This window comes from Lynx rufus, unplaced genomic scaffold (genome assembly GCF_022079265.1).
Source record: "Lynx rufus isolate CCGP_SWC_20201006 ecotype Redwood Valley unplaced genomic scaffold, mLynRuf1.p SCAF_16, whole genome shotgun sequence".
Classification (NCBI taxonomy): Eukaryota; Metazoa; Chordata; class Mammalia; order Carnivora; family Felidae; genus Lynx; species Lynx rufus.
In genome coordinates, this window is record NW_025814830.1 from 7,027,853 (window position 1) to 7,047,009 (window position 19,157).

Below are 19,157 nucleotides of genomic sequence, written 5' to 3' on the forward strand. Positions count from 1 at the left end.
AAAAAAATACTTGGGTTGTCTGCAGGGTGTCTGGCATATGGTTAGTATGCAATACATATTTACACAAGACTTATTTACACTGTTCTGGGCGCTTGAAGGAGATACAAAGGTGCCTGTCCTCGTGGAGCTTCTATGATGTTGACTAGTTCCTAGTTCGTGGGGCTTTCCTCCCTTCTAACAATGTTATCATTTGTAAATTAGGAGGTGGTGGTAAGAAAATCAGGAGGTGGTGGTGGCGATGGAAAAATGTCTGAGAAAGTAGAGGGCACTGTTAATTATTATGTTAATTGGTATAACTAAACGTGCTCTTTCCCAACTCTCCACCCCTCACAAACGTCTCTTGGCAATTTGCTCAATTTCTTCCAAAGGGCCCCGGGCCAAAATGGAGGAGCCTGGACTCCATCTCCCAGAGCGCCTGGCGGGGCGCTCTCTGCGCCTGCGCCGCAAAGTGCCCTCTCCGCCTCCTGGGAGTTAGAGTCGATCTTCTCCCCAGCCCGCCCAGTTTGCTTCCTTTCTCCACCTCCAAGCTTGATCACGCTGCCTTCTGGGAGGTGTAGTCCGTGGCCACTCGGACTCCAATTCCCAGCGGGCTTCGGGGCGGGAACCCGGAAGGGGAGGCTGGAGAGGAGCGAGTGGGGGAAACCCGCGTAGCCGAGAAGAGCTGCGGCGCGGAGAGATGGTGAGAACCCCGAGCGGGGGCTGGGGACGCTGGAAAGCTGGGGCGGAGGTTCGGGGCCGGTGGCGAGAAGGAAGGGGCAGTGGCTAAAGAAGAGGCTGGACGAGGAGAGATCGCTTTGGGGAGGGGTTTGGGAGAAACGGGAGCCGGAGGGAGTAGTAGAAGAATGGGGGCTGGGGAGGGGTCTTGGAGGTGGGGAGGGAGTCGAGCCTTGGGATTGATTGTAAGGGAGCTCCGAGCTGGGGAAGGGAGTCCCGAGTTGGAGAAGGGGCTGGGCGTCCCGATAGAGGCCCTGAAGGGAGCAATTTCGAGGGGGAGTAGCCTGGGGGATGCGGAGAGGCATGGGAGTCAGGGCTAGATGAATGAGGGGGTCTGTAGGCTCCGAGGGAGAAGCCGGCTGTGGCTGCGGTGGGTTGGGGCCTCTAGATCGGACTGGGGGCAGGAGGGCAAGCTGAGGTGGTGGAAGGAGAGAAATCAATGGTAGAGTGATGTGTTGGTTAGGCTACCGTACTGGGAATGGGTGGAGAGCATGAGATTAGGCGCCTGGATGTAACGATAGTTTGCCTAGACCAGCCGGAGACTCCCAAGAAACTGGACAGTCACAGAACTAGGATAAGACGGCCAGAAAGGGCCACAGAGAGAACCTTTTGCACTCGCGTTTCTCCAGTGGGATCTCGAAAAGTGTAGTGGTTGTTGTGTACTGGCGGTCCAGCCCTCAGATCTCATTCGGTCACTCCTCGGTGACCTGAACAAGTCTCCCTTCTCTGGGACTTGGTGCCCTTATCTGAGTTGTGGGAACAACTTGCCACTGAGAAGAGGGAGGGCCTCTTAAGATTGTTACCCTCTCTTGCAATAAGTCCCCAGTCTCAGAGCTGTTGGTGGGAAGTTCCCCACCCCAGGAATGTGACTGGGTCACAGGTGCTGATGGATTCCCTCCTTATCAGTCCAACCCCGGAGGCAGTTTCTCAAAACCTGGCACTGCTCTGGGCATATCCCGGCTAAGAAGCATGCCATGCCCGGGCTCTCCTCAGTGGATTACAGCTGACATTTATGGTTTAGGAAGTGCCTGGCCCTTCTCTTAACTCTTGGTGCATATTAACTCATTTAATTCTGGCAACACCCCTAAGGTGTAGGTGCTGTTATTATTTCCATTCTACAGAAAGGAAGCAGAGGCACAGAGAACTTAAGCAACTTTCCTAATGTCATCCAGCATTAAATGGTAGGCTCAGGATTCCAAGCTAGGCACACTGGCACAGAATCCGGTTTCACCACTGCAATTCAGTCCCTTTGCCTTGTACTGAAACGCCAAGAGTAGGGCAGAGACTCGAGAACAGAGGCAGTCTTCAGTTTGAATTGTGGTTCTGTCATTTGCTGTGTGACCTTGGGCAAGTCTTTTGACTTCTCCTTAACTATGAAATGGGATCGGTAACCCTAGGAAGGTTAGAGGATCCAGGGAGGTCAGCGCGTAAAGTTCTTGGAGTAAGTGCTCAATACACATGAGTTAGCATTTTTTGAGCGGGAGCGGGAAACAGACTCGAGAGAGAGAAAGTGGAGGACAGCGACCAGTGAGGGAGACATCAGCCAGTCTGCCTCCTTTTCGTTCTCTCACAGATTGCCCCCATATCTCACCCTTCTGGTGTCCCACCCACTACCCCTAGGCTCCCATGTCCAAGGGCGACTCCCCAAGGGGGGTTGCTCAGAGACTCAATCTGTCCCCATTCCCATCGCCAGCCAAATATAAATAATTCACTTCCCAATGCCCAGCCTGGCCCAGCTCCAGGCATTTCAGTGAATAGGAAATATTTCCAACAACTGTGTTTTCTTACCCCAACCTTTGGGTCGTTCCAGCCTCCCCTGGCAGTCAGGTAACTTTGTAATTCATCTTGAAACAGTTTGGTTCATTTGTTGTGAGGCTTTCTGAGTTTATCACATAAGTTTTCTGACTCTGATGGGAAAGTTTATGCTTAAAAGCGCTGGCCTCAGATACACCGGGGTACAAATCCCTTCCTCTGCGCTGTGTGTCCTTGGCCAAGTTGCATTCCCACTCTGGCCCTCGAGTTTTCTTGTGTAAGCTGGGGCCACATTCCAAGCACGGGGCTCTTGTAAGGAGATGATAAGGTAACGTATATAAAATGTTTAGTGAATATGAAGTATGAGGTGTTTTTATGATTTTTATTCTTTCGAGAAAGAAACTATTGAGCATACGCTTTGGAACCAGAACGCTCAGATTTGAATCCTGGCCCCATCACACACTGTGTGACTTTAGGCAAGTCACTTAACCCCTCTGGACCTCGGTTTCCTCTTCCAGAAAATGGGGGTTCCTTCCTTGAGTAGTTCACAGTGTTGATAGAGCACCTACTATGTGTAGACTGACACCTTGCCCCTGGGGAGCTTGCTGTTGTCACAGCGCTGGTGACATTCGTGCTCATTTTTCGGGTTTGGGATTTCTCTTACTGATTCATTTGCAGCCCCTCATGCTAGCTTTGCCTGCTTGTCCTTGCTTTCAGGGTCTTTAACCCTTTGTCTTCAGCTCTCAGTGACTTATCTGAAAACTTACTGGTTTGGGGGTAAAGCTTGCCAGCCTCTCACTTGTCCCTGTGCCTGTATGTCACATCTGGCCCCCCTGGGGTAAGGTGACACTTTGCTCCCCCTTTCCTTTATTTGTCCGTCTTGGGAAATGTGCCTGCTTTCCAAGTCATTTTGCCTTTTCTTAAAATCTTAAATGTGTTTTTCAGCCTGTGCCTGTCCGAAGCTTACTCATACAATGATATTTTTACCATTTCTTTTCTTTTCTTTTTTTTAAAGTAGGCTTCATGCCCAGCATGGAGACCAATGCGGGGCTTGAACTCACGGTCCTATGATCAACACCTGAGCTCAACACCTGAGCTGGGGCGCCTGGGTGGCTCAGTCGGTTAAGCATCTGACTTCAGTTCAGGTCAAGATCTCGCGGTCCGTGAGTTCGAGCCCCGTGTCAGGCTCTGTGCTGACAGCTCGGAGCCTGGAGCCTGCTTCGGATTCTGTATCTCCCGCTCCCTCTCCCCCTGCCCCTCCCCCGCCTCAAAAATAAAATAAACACTAAAAAAAAAATTAAAGACCTGAGCCGAGATCATGAATTGGAAGCTTAACTGACTGAGCCACCCAGGTGCCCCTATTTTTACCAGTTCTAATGGTATATTTCTAGTAGCTCTGGTAATGCTGTATTATTCCTAAAAGTACAAGTTTTCCTGGCTTGTCACCTGCTCCATGATGCCGTCCTAACCCCTCGAATAAGATCATAACCCTCACTATGGGGCTCCTGGGTGGCTCAGTTAGTTAAGCATCTGACTCTTGATTTTGACTCTTGATTTTGGCTCGGGTCATGATCTCATAGTTTGTGAGATCTGACGGCACAGAGCCTGCTTGGGATTCTCTCTCTCCTCCTCTCTCTGCCCCTCCCCGGCTCACGTTCTCTCCCCTCCTCTCTCTCTCAAAAATAAATAAACTTAACAACAACAAAAAAAGATCATAATTTCCACTTCCACTCCCAGTCCTCCTACTCGCCGTATTTGTTTCCCCATAGCGCTTGCCACCTTGGAACTTAACTTACTCTATTTTTACTGTTACTGCCTCCAATTAGTATGTGAGCCCCAGGAAGGCGAGGATTTTTATCTCTTTTCCCCTGCATATCCCCAGTGCCCGGAACAAGCGGCTGGCACACAGTACCTGCTCTGTAAATATCTGTTTCATTAATAGGGGAGACCCAGTACACGACAGGAACAAAGGAATGTCCATATTTTGGTTACTATGAGGGACTAGGGTCAGTTTCACTTCAGAGTTCTTAAATAAAGAGGGACGAAGTCTTTGGTTCGGCCAGTGATTTCCAAACTGTTAGGTAGTCTCACGTTCTCTTAATAATACTAGAGCCTGGGGGCGCCTGGGTGGCTCCGTGGGTTAAGTGTCTGACTTCGGTGAAGTGTCTTGACTTCCGCTCAGGTCATCATCCCGTGGTTTGGTTCCTGAGTTCGAGCCCTGCACTGGGCTCTGTGCTGACAGTTCAGAGCCTGGAGAGCCCGTCTCCCTCTGTCTCTGCCCCTCCCCCACTTGTTCTCTCTCTCTCTCTCTCTCTCTCTCTCTCTGTCTCTCTCTCTCTCTCTCTCTCTGTATCTCTCTCTCTGTCTCAAAAATAAACAAACATAAAAAAAATAATAATCCCAGGGGCACCTGGGTGGCTCAGTCGGTTAAGTGTCTGACTTTGGCTCAGGTCAGGATCTCACCGTTATGAGTTCCAGCCCCGCATCAGGCTTTGTGCTGATGGCTCAGATCCTGGAGCCTGCTTCGGATTCTGCGTGTGTGTCTCTCTCTCTGCCCCTCCCTGCTCATGCTCTGACTCTCTGTCTCTCAAAAATAAATAAGCACTGAAAAAAATAATAATCCCAGAGCCTGAACACTGAGCCTCTCCTTGGTGCCTAGCTGACACTGAGCACTGTACCAAGGTTGATCTCAGTGAATCATCAACCAGCCCGTGGGTGGGTATTGTTATTATCTGCATTTTACAGTGGAGGAAACTGAGGCACCGAGGGTTAAGCACCCTGCCTATGGGCACATAGGGAAAAGTGGGAAAGCTGGGGTGTCTGCCCTCCCTGCCTGGATTCTTTCTGCATCTTGAATCTCTAGATCCTGAGGATTTGGATGATTCCTATCACTAGGGAGCTGTTGGGAAGGAAAATTTGAGAGGGAGGCAGAGACCAGCAGACCCTGAGGCCAAAAAGCCGAGAAAGGGGCCTGGATGAATCAAGATTGTGGACAGAATGGTGGCAGGAGTGGGGGTGGAGAGGGTGGGGGATAGAAGCAGCAGGACCAGGAACAGAGCTCTGGTAAGAAGCCACCGATTCCTGCGGGACGGTGGACCAGTGCATTCCCTGAGCACCTGCTCTGTGCCCAGCCCTGTGCTGCCGTGACCCTGACAGCCCTATCCCTGGGATGGAGGCGCCCCGAGGGCGGGGGTTGGTGGGGACATCACCGTGAGTCAGAGTGAGGGGGCCCAGGCATCCACTTTTTATTGCCTTTCTCCTTTCTTTGCTGTATCCTGCTGTAGTTGACATTGTTTCCAACTTCTTAAGATGTGCACTTAGCTTGTGAATTGTTAGCCTTCCTCCTTTCTTTGTGCATTGATGGGAACGGGTTCTCCCTAGACCTCCTGCACCGCACTGTCCTCCCAGGCTGTCCCTTTACCTTCATGTGGGGATTCCTTTTGCCTCGCTTCCGGGGCTACGCTTAGTTCTTTGATCTGATAGCTCCCTTTTTCTTCGTTCACTGTTTTCATATTGGAGAAGCAAATCCTCCGGTAGCTTCCCGAGAAGGGTTCCCGGACAGGTATTTTTGCTTTTGCAGACTTGCGCCTCTCACAGAAAGGTTTTCAGCAGGGGAGTGATGTGGTCTGATTTCTGTTTGGAGCAGTCTCTCTGGCTACCGTGGAAAGGATAGAGCCGGAAGAGCTAAACTAGGCCAGTTGAGCCAAGTGCGGAGGCTGGAGCAGCTGTGCCTTCGAGGAGAGGTCCCAGCCTTCCAGAAACCCACAGGGTGGAGGGGAGATGGGCCCTCACCCAGGTCATTGTCATTCCGCAGTGACAGGTGACAGGTGCTGCCAGAGGAGGCCTCAGGAGAAGAGATCCTGAATAGCTTGGGAGGGCACTCCCGAATAATTCCTGGAGGAGGTGCTGGGGGCAGGCTTTCCCCACAGGGGCTTGTCTGGAACCAGCCAGCTTTTCCCAAGAGGTCCCCAGTAGCCCGAGGGAAGACGGGCAGCATGGCAGGGTTAGGAGTTTGTTCCAACAAATATGCATCGCATACCTCTGATGTGTTAGGGCATTGCCTCTCCAACTTATACGTGCATATGAATCCCCGAGAGAGTTTGTCAAAGGGCACCTTCCGACTCAGCAGGTGTAGGGCAGAGCCCGAGACTATGAGACTACGTTCCCCCTTTTTTTTTTTTTTTACGTTTTTTATTGTATTTACTTATTCTTTTAAGTTTATTTATTTTGAGAGAGAGAGCAGGGGAGGGGAAGAGAGAGAGGGAGAGAGAGAGAGAGAGAGAGAGAGACTCCCAAGCAGGCTCCTCACTGTCAAGCACAGAGCTCGACCTGGGGCTCAAACTCACAAACTGTAAGATCATGACCTGAGCCGAAATCAAGAGTCGGAGGCTTAAAGCTTAACCGACTGAACCACCCGGGTGCCCCAAGACTACATTCCTAACACACTCCCAGGGACCACGGTTCCAGGGAGAACGGTCTGAGTCGCCAAGTGCTTGGTGCTGTTCTAAAAGCTGGGGATCTAGCCGTGAAATAAAGTGGACGAAACCACCAGTCCTGCGGGAGCTTGCGTTTTAGTGAGGGGAGACCGACAAACTTTATAGACAAAGTTTATAGTGTATTAGATAGTGATATGTGCTAAGGAAAAAAGCAAATCGGGGGCCCCTGGGTGGCTCCGTCGGTTGAGCATCCGACTCTTGATTTCAGCTCAGGCCATGATCGCAGGATCATGAGATCGAGCCCCCCCATGGGGCTCTGTACTGAGCTTGGAGTCTGCTTAGGATTCTCAGTCCCTCTCCCTTTGCCCCTCTCCCCTGCTTACATGCGCTCGCTCTCCTCTCTCTCTCTCTCAAAAAAAAAAAAAAAATCGGGAAGGGAAAGGAGAATGTATGTGGCTGTTGCTGGGGGGACTGCAGTTTTTGAGGACGGAGTAACTTGATCCACACAAAGTGCTGCTCGGTGAATAAAGCTGCTGGTACTTCGTGAACTCCTGCCACAAAGCTGTGTCTGAGGGCAATTACTTCGCCCTTCTGTGCCTCCACTTCCTTGAAATGAGGTCAGAAATGGCGAGGTGATGTGAGAATGAAGTGAGTTAATATCCGTAAAACGCTCCGAGCCAAGCCTGGCAACCAGCGAGTGCTCGAGGGTGAACCGCCGTCGTGATCGTCATTTTCTCTGCTGATACATTCATGTGGGTCATGACTGTTTATTTGGACGTCTGCCCCCTTTCTCATGAGCTCCTCGTGGTGAGCTCAGTGTCATCTCTGTGTCCCCAGCGCCCAACTCCAAGCCAGCACACAGGAGGGCCTCTGAATGTCAGCTAGGGGATTCTCGAACTGTTGGGATCTTTCCACCCCGGGTGTTGATGGTGTGGTTCAGTTCCTTACTAATTTCATCTGTCCAGCCCATCTCTTCTGGGGAGATGCTTTGCGGTTTCCCACCACAATTGTGGAGTGGCCAGACTGTTTGCCGTCCTGTTTTCTGGCTTTATATATTTTGACGCCAGAGTGTTATTAGCATGGGTCGGGAACGTTTGTCTATGATGGGTCGGTTTGTTTTGTTACCAACTTTGTGTGTACCGATACCTCTTGCTTTTGTCAGATGCTGCTATTTCTTTTTTATTTCTTTCTTTCTTTCAACATTTTAAGGTTTGTTTATCTATTTTGAGAGCGAATGCACGTGGGCTTGCGCTTTCAGGGTTGCACAAGCGGAGGAGCGGGGGAGGGGCAGAGAGAGAGAATGGCAAGCAAGCTCCCTGCCGTGGGACTTGAACCCATAAACCACGAGATCGCGAGATCATGACCTGAGCCGAAATCAGGAGTCCATTGCTTCACCGACTGAGCCACCCAGGGGCCCCGCCGTTTTTTTTAAACGGTATTGGCACTCTTCTGCTTGTCTCTTGGTTCGTATTTGTCTGGTCTTTTTCCTTTTTTTTTTTCTTTTTTCAACTTTCAGTCTTCTGGGTCACGATGTTTTACAGTATTGGACCTTCATGGAGCATTCTCTGAAAGCTGACCTCGTGTAGGGCCATGTGGAGGGTTCAGTGTGTGGGAAGTTAGAAAATTCTGCCCCAGTGACCTCAGACACAGACAGAATCTGGCTGTGAAACAGAGTCTACACTGCCAGGCCTCGTAAAGTTTAAGACAGGGAGCTGCAGGGGAGGTCCATCCATTCAGTCTCAACGCTGGGCACTGCTGCTGGGGACACCGTAATGACCATGACTGCTCTGGCCCTTCTGGGTTCACTGTCCAGCAGAAGAGACAAATCCATCTGTAGAGACAGTGATGACTCAGCATGGGCAGGGCTGGGACTCGTCAGAGATCCTTCTCTGGGCAGGTGGGAGGTTTCCCCGGAAGGGAGCTCAGGCAAGCCCTCCCTTTACAGTTACATTTGAGCAAAGCAAATGGATTAAAGAACTGAGCCACGTGGAGATCTGGAGGGAGAGCATTCCAGTTAGTGGGAAGAACCAATGCAAAGACCATGGAAGGGAAGAGTTTGAAGGCGCCCGAGGAGGGGGGAGCGCAGAGGGGGAGTCTGACCCAGGCTGGGAGATCTGCTTCTTAGAGAAAGGAATGGCTGAGCTAGTACCCCAGAGAATATATAGCAAAGCAATGGGGCACAGCGTTCTAGAATCAGATTCCCTGGATTCCTATCCCTGCTCCCACTCGCACCAGTTCTGTGTAGGCCACCTGTCTGGCTTCTGTTTCTTTATTCTTACATTGGAGAGGATAATAGTTTCTACTGAGGGTCAGACAGGGTTGCAAGTACTCAAACCACTCTCTATGCCAGATCTGGTGCCCTCCGGGGTCCACTGGGGGTGTGGAGGAGTGAGGAGGGGGTGTGGAGGAGTGAGGAGGAGTGAGGTTGGACTTGTAGGGTACCGGGGCTTTTTCCCAAGGGCACCGGGGAGTCATTCATGGTAGGTTTTGTACAGGGTAGTGACAGGGTCAGGTTTGTGCTTGAAGACCCTTCTGGCTGTGATGTGCAGGATTGGTGGAAGCAGGCATGGCGGGGGCAGGGTGGTGGAAGGACAGACAGGTGACACTTGGACAGATGGCTGCAGTGGAGTCACTTTGGATATCTCTTCAATCAGCCTGGCTTTGTAAGGATCTAGGTGAGCCCTGTTCAATAGAAATATAATGCGAGCCGTATGTGTAATTTCAAATCTTCTAGTAGCCACATTTTTTAAAAAGTCAAAAGAAAGAGATGAAGTTAATTTTAAGTAATTTATTTAAATTATATCCTAAGTATTATCATTTTAACAGGTAACTAATATTTAAAAAGCATTGTTGAAAGTATTTAATATTCTTTCCTTGTACTAAGTCTGAGTCAGATTTGGGGCGCCTGGTTGGAAAGGTTGAATGGAGAGGTCCATTTGGACACACAGCTTGAGCCTTGAATGCCAAGCCCAGAGGCTTAGACTCAGTGCCGCGACAGAGGTGGGGAAGGCGGGTGGGGAGGCATCGCAGAGTTCTGCCATTTGTTTTTCAAGGATGATGTGATCCCGCTGCCCAGTTTCCCCCACTGGAAATCTCGGTCTCCAGGGTTCCCAACCAAACCTGGGCACTCAGATCTTTCTGCCCGGTTCCTTCTGCCCTCAATCCTGAAGCTGCCCGGCCCTTTAAATCTCAACTGTCAATCGGGGCTCCTCTTTAGAGGGAAAGCCGTGTAATGTACCTATCCCTGAATACCATGGCCTCTGTCCTGGCCTTGATCCTCCGTTTTAGCAAGAAGTTGGGAATTGTTCCACGCTCTCTTACACTCCGCAGTTTCCACACCCCCTTCACCTCTCGCCTACTCCTCCCTCTTTCGAAGTTAGGCCCCTTCGCCAAGCCATTCCTTATATGGGCACGGCCCCGAACGGCAGCCGCTCATTGGCTGGGGGCGTCACGCGCGCGTCTGTCAACAAAGGGGCGGAGAGAAAGCAGTCGCGCGCCACCACGCGACGTCCGGAGAGAAGGAGTGAGGGGGCGGGCCCTCTTCACTTTTGCGCGCATGCGTATGTGCTGCCTCCCTCTCCCGCCGCAGGGGGGCGGGGCTCGAGGGTGAGGGCCCTTTGGGGGCGTGTCTAGGTTTCGGGGGTCGTCCGAATGGGGGGGCAGTTCAAAATTTGGGGCTCCCTTCGCGGCTAATCGTTATTTGGGGGCTTGAGAAAGTGTTTGCGTGGGTGTGGGGGATACTTGGGGTTCCCTTGAGCTTAGGGGGAGCCTTGGGGTTTGGGTTTGGGTTCTTTCGTAATGTGGAACTTTCGGTTGTATTGTAGGGGTCTCCTTTGTGGTTTGAGATGTCTGGTGGGTTTGTGATTTGAGGAGCTCACGGAGAGACTTAGGAACAAAATAAAGAATCCAGGGGTACCGATGCTGGAGCCAGAATGCCTGGGCTTTTGCCGCCTCAACTTCTTCCTACCTGTCTGACCCTCGATTTGGGGTTAAACCTTTCTGTGTCTCATCTGGACACAGGAACTAATTAATACGCTAACCTGCTTCATCGGGACCGAGGAGGATTAGCAGGAATTGTTAGAACACTATCTAATAAGCTCCAGCGAACACGCAATAAGCACGTGTCAGTTGTGAGGATTCTTTGGGAGCATTTGGGGGTTTGGGGGACTTTGAAAAATATAAGGTTTGGGATTAGTCTTATGTGTTAGGGAGCTTTTATGTTTTAGGGTTTTTTTTTTGTTTTTTTTTGTTTTTTTTTTTTTTTCAGTCGAAGGGCTTGTGTGGAATTAGGAAATACATATAGAGGTTTAGAAAGTATTTGAAGGGGAGTATAGGATTTCAGGAGACTCCTCTTTTTGGGGTATCTGTGAGGTTGGGAAATCACTGTGAATGTCGGAGTCCTTGGTAGACATGGGATTTGCGAGGGGTTCCTTGAGATTGGAGCCTTCTGTGCTGGAGGGGATATTTATAGGTTTAGGAATTTAAATTAGGTTTGGAGAGAGTCTGGATATTTGGGGGAAGGCATATATTCTGAAGATAAGGGTAGGGTCTGAATGGAGGATTTTAGAGGGTAGCCAAGTTGTAGAGTGATCTGTAGAGCATCTATAGAAAATGGCTTTTGCTATGTTAGTGTGTCTATTCCTGAGCATTTGGATGTATTGATGAATGGTAGACTTCGTCCTCTATAGGTTTTAGGGGTTGTATGGTGATTCTTGTTTTAAACAAAGAACTGGGATTTCAGCAGGGGTTGTAAGTATTTGAGGGGAAGGTGGGATCATGGATTATGAGGGATAAGTATTTTTAGGATTAGGACTCTCTTTGTGACTGGTGTCTGTGGGTGGCTGTCTGGATTTTGAATGCTGTCCACAGGACCACGAAATGATGGAATTTTTAGTGGTCTCTGTGGAATTGCCTGAATTTAGAATTCAGGACCCCTGGAATAGTCTGTAGTGCAGGGGTCAGCTGACTTTTTCTATAAAGGGCCAGATAATGAGTATTTTAGACTTTGCAAGGCCGTATGTCCTCTGTTGCAACTATTCTGCCATTGTAGTATGCAAGCAGCAATAGATAGATGAGCATGTTTCAGTAAAACTTTATTTGCAGAGACAGGCAATGGGCTGTAGTTTGCTGACCCCCGGTCTATGGGCACGTGGGAGGTTGGAGGTTTGGAGAGTATTTTGGTTTCAAGATGCCTGGAGGGAGATGGGCCCAGGGAACGATTGAGACGGAGGGATGTGCTGCCTGGTGGTCCTGCAGTGCAAAGCGGTCACGTCAGACTCAGTGGCAGAATTGTCTCCAGAGTAGGTCATGCACAAAGTCGTTGCAAAATAAAACGGTCGTCATTAAGAGAGCCCTGAATTGAAAAGTCCCGAAACCAAGTTTGAGGGCCTGGTGTTACGCCAAGTAAACCCTTCCCCACTCAGTTGACCTGTGTCCACCAGAGCAGGCCTTCTTATCCCAGAGGTCTGTGGCTGTGCCTAACGGAATTAATCACCTGCACGGTCTTGTGCGAGTGTGTGCATTCTTTCTGGGCGAGGACACACAGCTTTGAGGGTGTCTCAGGGAGCCCCACGACTTGAACAAAGTGAAGAGCCGATTTCTTAAGGGCCTGGCTGGCTGTGACCTTGGATTTTCTCCCCCTGCCCAGCCTACCTCATTCCTTCGTCCGTGGGCTCAAGTAGCCGTAGCTGTGAGTAGGGCTGGGAATTCTTGTCTTTTGAGGAACTGGCTGTTGGGTGAGCAAGGAGACAAAGGAGGACCTGTCAGTTGCTGCTTTCACTGGAGTCCAGGGTTATGGTAGCAGGAGGCCTCTGGATCGTGAGTGAGGGCAGTCGGGCCACGGAGTATGACCTGCATGGTTGCGACAGGCTGCCGGCTCTGGTTACCTTCTGGGTGTTTAAAGACCGGCTCTCATCCCCTCTGCAGCCCTCCCTTTGCTCACCTGTGCAGCGGGGCAGGAGTAGAGTTCTCAGTGGTCTAAGTTGGTCTGTCCCCTCAGAAGAGGTTGAGGCCGGGGTGGTAGGAGGAGGGCAAGCTATTCCCCCACCTCCCCAACCTCCTCTTCCCTGTCTCCAGGTGGCCTGCGGAGCCTCCCCTGACCATCCAGGCAGGTCCTGAAATGCGGTGAACCCCGGCCTGTCTGCTACCGTTTCCCAGGATGGACCGCAGCGGCCTCCTGCCCTTCCAGCTCTGGTGCCCCCGGCCCTTTGGCACCTACTCCCAGAACCAGCCGCGCCCGCCTGCCGCGGCCCTCAAGCCATCAGCCTGCCCAGAGCCGGGCAGCGGGACCGAGCCAGACCACGGGCCTGCCCACTCAGAGAACACCCCGCCCACCTTGGCCACGGAGGCCCCTGCCTCCCAGCCTGCCCCGCTCCTCTCCGCAGCAGCTGCTGGCGATGAGGGCCGAGTCCTGCTGGACACGTGGTACGTGATCAAGCCCGGGAATACAAAGGAGAAGGTGGCCTTCTTTGTGGCCCACCAGTGTGGTGGGGGCAGCCGGGCCAGCTCCATGAAGGTCAAGGGGCACTGGGGCAGTGACAGCTCCAAGGCCAAGCGGAGGAGGCGCTGTCTTGAGCCTACTAAGGCCCCACCGGACCCAGGGGGCCGAGAGGGGCCCCCTGCCACTGAAGGGGCCCCGGCCTCAGCTGGTGAGGATGTAGACCTGCTCTCTGTGGCTGAGATGGTGGCCCTGGTGGAACAGCGGGCCGCCCTGGCCCTGCAGAACTACCCACGCCCCGGCACCCCGGCGCCTGTGGTCTTCGTGTCGGCTGAGCAGGGTGGGCCTGCCAAAGGGCTGGGGTCCGAGCGGAGGTCTGGTGGCGGGGACTGCAGCCGCGTAGCTGAGGCAGTGGCCCACTTTGAGGCCCAGCGGGACAGCCCTCCAGCCAAAGGCCTCCGCAAAGAGGAGCGGCCTGGGCCCGGCCCAGGGGAGGTGCGCATCGCCTTTCGTATCTCCAACGGCCGAGAGCCCCGGGCGCCCGACGGCAGCTTGCCCAACGGGAGCAGCGGCCGGCCCGGTTGTGCCTACCCTGGCAGCCCAGGCCCCGGGGCCCGAGCCAAGGACAAGATCACCTGTGACCTGTACCAGCTCATCAGCCCCTCTCGGGATGCCCTGCCCAGCAATGTGGAGTTCCTTCTGGCTCGGGCGGATGAAGCCAGCGAGGGGGAGAGCCCGGTCCCTGCCAGGCCTGAGGACACTCCCCCGGCGCCCCCTCCACCCCCTGCCCGGGACTGCGGCGCGTCGGGCTTCCACGTGGACGTGGTAGTGACGGGTGTGGTGGACGAGTGCATCTTCTTTGGCAAGGATGGCACCAAGAATGTGAAAGAGGAGACGGTGTGCCTGACGGTCAGCCCCGAGGAGCCGCCCCCACCGGGCCAGCTCTTCTTCCTCCAGTCCCGGGGTCCGGACGGGCCCCCCGAGCCGCCCCCAGCCGACTCCCCCACCACCGCGCCAGGCCCGGACGACGCTGAGGGGACAGCGGACACCTCCCTGTGCCGCCTGTATCGGCACGTGTCGCACGACTTCCTGGAGATCCGCTTCAAGATCCAGCGGCTGCTGGAGCCGCGGCAGTACATGCTGCTGCTGCCCGAGCACGTACTGGTGAAGATCTTCAGCTTCCTGCCCACGCGGGCCCTGGCGGCCCTCAAGTGCACCTGCCACCACTTCAAGGGCATCATTGAGGCGTTCGGTGTGCGGGCCACAGACTCGCGCTGGAGCCGCGACCCCCTGTATCGCGATGACCCTTGCAAGCAGTGCCGCAAGAGATACGAGAAGGGTGACGTGTCGCTGTGCCGCTGGCACCCGAAGCCCTACCACCACGACCTGCCTTACGGACGTTCCTACTGGATGTGCTGCCGCCGAGCGGACCGCGAGACGCCTGGCTGCCGCCTGGGTCTGCACGATAACAACTGGGTGCTGCCCTGCAACGGGCCGGGCGGGGGCCGGGCCGGCCGGGAGGAAGGGAGGTGAAGCCGGGGGAGGGGTGGGGGGAGAGCCCACCGTGCCCACCCCTCCCCCTGCCCCCTGGGAGCCCAGGGCCAGGACTGGGTCACCCTCCAGGCGGTGTTGATCCCCTTCCAGAACCGAGATGGGGTTCAGGGGGATGATTGAGAAGGCACTCCGATCGACCAACCCCTATTGGTTTTCTACTCTTCAGACCCAGGGCCCGTGGACCCCTCGAGCAGGGTGGTTTTTATCAGCATCTCAATTTCTTCTCCGTTCAGCCCCAACACCCTCCTTGCCACTCTACACCCCAGGGACCCACCAGCAGGGAGCAGACGGCAGCTAATTTTGGTACTACTTAAGGGTTCCCCCATTCTGGCCCCCTTCTGCTGCACCCCCCGCCCCCATCCCATGCCAGCCAGTTCTTTGTCTCTGGAGCTGTGTTCTCCCAAGAGGCTGCAGCATGCAAAGCCAGTATCTCTCCTGACCTGCCACACCAGGGCTCACCTCCTCTTTAGGAATTGGGGGCCATCAGATCACAGATCAGATGTGGCACTTTTCGTGGCAACCTGCCATTTCTAGATGTTTTCCCCATTAAAACAATAAAAAAAAAAATCACTGTTTTCTTCTTAACCTAAAGCTACCATACCAGTCTCTTCGCTTCCCCTAAAGAAGAGAAAATAAAGCTGAAATATAAAAATTCCCCATCTCCCATTATTTAAACTATTGCCATCGCTTCTCTACCCCCCCCCCCCAAAAAAAAGCTGTGAAGCCCTTTGCCTCGCTCTTGACAGCGTGGGGGGCCGGTGGGCAGGGACTGTGGGTTTGAATTTCCGGATTGTTTTTCCTTCCATTCTGGGTACTTGTTCAGGCATTGGGGTCTCTCCAGCCCCAGCCACGTGAGTTTCTTTAGAATCCTTTGGTCACCTGAGACCTTGATTTTTCAGGCAGTTTGGTCTGGGGTATTCTTGTTTGTTCTGTTTGGGGTTTTTTGTGGTTTTTTTTTTTTTTTTTTTTTTTTGGTTTTGGATTTTCATCCTTGTGGTTCTGGAAGCTTCTGGTGTGTGGCATCTGACCAGTTTTGAATTGGTCCTTTCTATAAAATCAATATTTATAAGGCTGGGCCCGGACTGGTTTGTGTGTTGTTTAGGGAGGGGGTTGGAGAGAGGAGGGAGCCCTGGGCCACTGCATGGTGAGCTGGAAAAGACTGAGAAAAGAATCGTTAGCCAAGTCCCTTAGCTTGAGATTGTTTTTGACTCTCCTTCGTCTGTGTCCATTTGGATTCAAAAATCTCAACGTTATTAGTAGCCTAAACAAGATAGTTTTTATTTCTTTAGAAATCCAGGATGGGCAGGTACGGTGGCCCTGAAGTCATCAGGAACCCAGGCTGCTTCCGGCTCACTATTCTTTGGCTGTGGCCCCCATCCTCATGGTCTAAGATGGCTGCTAGAACTCCAGCCATCATTATTTTGCGGGAAGAGAAGACTCCTTCCTCCCAGAACTACTGCACCATACAACATTTCATTAGTCACAGCTTAAGCCACATGGAAGGGCTGCAAGGGAGACTGGGAAATGTTGTGCCTTAGCTGGTACATCATGCCCAACAACAAAAAAACTATTTTACTAAAGACTCCTGTGTTTCCCATAATTGAAGCTTTAAAATCCTCACTTATTTACTAAATAAGAAGAGGAATTAAGTCATTTAAACAATTCAAGTATAAAGGAAGAGAGAAGAATGGATATTGAGAGCCAATTAACAGTCTCTGATATTCTCATCAGGGTATAAAAATGACCAGAGAGAGTAGGATACATCACGGTCGTTATTTAATACTTAGATTTTGGAATCAAAGAGAGCTGGGTTTGAGTCTTGGCTTGGCTTTGTGGGCCAGTTTCCTGGAGGGAGAAACCAGATTATTTGGATTCTTCTGCTGAAAAGAGGTAGTTAAAAAATCGTAAAAGCATCAAATAGCCAATATAATACAGTTAAAGGACACATCACGCCAGAAATTTAAGGGAAAGGTACATGGGGCATGGAAGCTACTTTTGCTCTGAGGGCATTTGCTTATGCCAACAAACTTGAGTTTCCTATTTGTAATCTTGTAGGGACAAGCAGACAAAAGTCAAGGCCAAGCCTGCCCAAGGTGGGAAATCTCACAGGAGCTGGGATCCCACCAAACTACAAGCTCCAGTAAGGATGACCCAGAAGACTGCAGAGAAGATGTTCTAAACACTGAGGGGACGGGTGCCTGGGTGGCTCTGTCAGTGAAGCACCCGACTTAGGCTCAGGTCATGACCTCACGGTTCGTGAGTTCAAGCCCCGTGTTAGGCTCTGTGCCGACAGCTCAGAGCCTGGAGGCTGTTTGAGATTCTGTGTCTCTCTCTCTCTCTCTCTCTCAAAAATAAACATTAAAAAAAAATTTTTTTTTAAATAACACTGAGGGGAGCACAAGACCAAAGGAGAGAAAAAAGTGGACCCCAAGAATTCATGGACACAGGCTGGCCCTTGGCTCAGGTTTGTGGCCCAGGTTTGTATCATCTGTGTTGCAGGGTACTTCTTAGCTGAGACGTCTGGCAGAAACAAACATAAATCCTCTGGGGTAAGGAACTGTCATCTAGAATGCCCACAAGTGATTTTTCAGACAATGACTAGTAGACAGTCACAGACAACAGCAGAAGCAGACTCACAAAGGCTTCACAGGGTGAACCGGTCAGGCACAGGTTAGAATACAGGTATCCCCCCCTTCCCGAAAGTTCAAGTTAATTCACCTAACCTTTACACAAGACCTACATTAATATGGTAACGGCTGTTTTCATAAAAGTGAAAATCTTCAGATCTCTTTCCTTTAGTGAAAATAGGTACCAGTGTAGGTCTTTTTGTAAAAGTGGTGGGACATGAACTTTTGGAAAGCAGGGGATACTCTTTGTGGCTTATAGGTTTCATAGGATTGCTCTATACAAGAGCTTGGAAATCTGGGGGGTGGGGAGTGGGCGGAAAGAAGCCACAGGAGCGCCTGGGTGGCTTAGTTGGTTAAGCGTCCAACTAAGCTCATGTCCCGATCTCACAGCTTGTGAGTTCGAGCCCCACATTGGGCTCTGTGTTGACAGCTCACAGCCAGGAGCGTGCTTCGGATTCTGTGTCTCCCTCTCTCTCTGCCCCTCCTCCACTCATGTGCATGCGTGCTCTCTCTCTCTCTCTCAAAAATAAATAAACATTTTTAAAAAGGGGGGTGGGGGAGAGGGGAAAATGGGTGATGGGCACTGAGGAGGGCACTTACTGGGATAAGCACTGGGTGTTGTATGTAAGCGATGAACCACAGGAATCTACCCCAAAAACCAATAGCACGCTTTACACACTGTATGTTAGCCAATTTGACAACAGATTATATTAGTAACAATAACAGGGAAAAAAGCCACAGACTCAATAACCCAAAGTAAAAACTCAATAGCTGGGCTAAACAGCAAATAAGCCAAGACTGAAAAAAGATTTGTTGAACCAGAGCTAGGTCTGAAAAGTTAGCACAGAGACAAAAAAGAGACACACAAAAAAATATGAAAGAATGTCATGGAGAATACAATGTCTAACATATTCAGTTGACCTTCTAGAATCAGAAGAGACAATGGTACAAAGATAATATTTAAAGACAGGATGGTTGGCGAATCCTAGACTGATGAATGACACCAACAAGCCCAAATAATTATAAGCAGAGCGAATTAAAAAAAAAGTGCCCCTAGACACGTTGCATGAAAGTGTCCGGCTACGTGACCTATAGCCATTGATTTCTCTGAAGCTGTTTGTTCAAGTGCAAAATGAGAATACTGACCCTTCTTCGAAAGGTCGATGCGTGAGTCATCGGCACCTGGATTGCTCAACAGGTGTACTTCAGATAAACCTAGCGGCCCCTCCAGAGTTGTAAAACCAGCAAGCCCCTAGTTTGGGGGACAAGTGGGAGCTGCGGAAGACACCTGGCCAAGCATCAGCAGCCTCATCTGTGAAATGGGGCTAAGGATCCCTGTCCCCGATTCAAGGGTGAAATGTGCATCAGGCCTCCCTGCCCGGTGCCTGGTACTCGGTACACCCCACTGGGAGGTCTTGCAGGAGACGTAGAGAGCCCGGGGTGTGTAACTGAACACACGGCTCCCCGTCTCTAACACCGAGGTGATGGTCTCCCCTCCCTCGGGGATGGCAGTGACGCTAAGGGGAGATGAAACCCTCTCGGGTGCTTGGCACTGTGGGTAACACACAAGAAATGAACAAACAGGAGCCGTGCCTGTGGCTTGAGATCCAGGCCACCCTGGCTGTTGATAGAAGACAC

At 51.7% G+C, this 19,157-nt stretch overlaps 1 protein-coding gene across 1 annotated transcript; it reads left to right on the plus strand.

Annotated features, from left to right (window-relative positions):
• The first annotated feature begins 601 nt into the window (after nt 1–601).
• FBXO46 (F-box protein 46) lies at nt 602–15,967 on the plus strand. The gene is made up of 2 exons (XM_047077817.1): nt 602–679; nt 12,978–15,967. Exon 2 carries the CDS (start codon nt 13,060–13,062, stop codon nt 14,869–14,871), a length of 1,812 nt encoding a protein of 603 aa, XP_046933773.1. The 5' UTR covers nt 602–679; nt 12,978–13,059; the 3' UTR covers nt 14,872–15,967.
• Nucleotides 15,968–19,157: the final 3,190 nt, after the last annotated feature.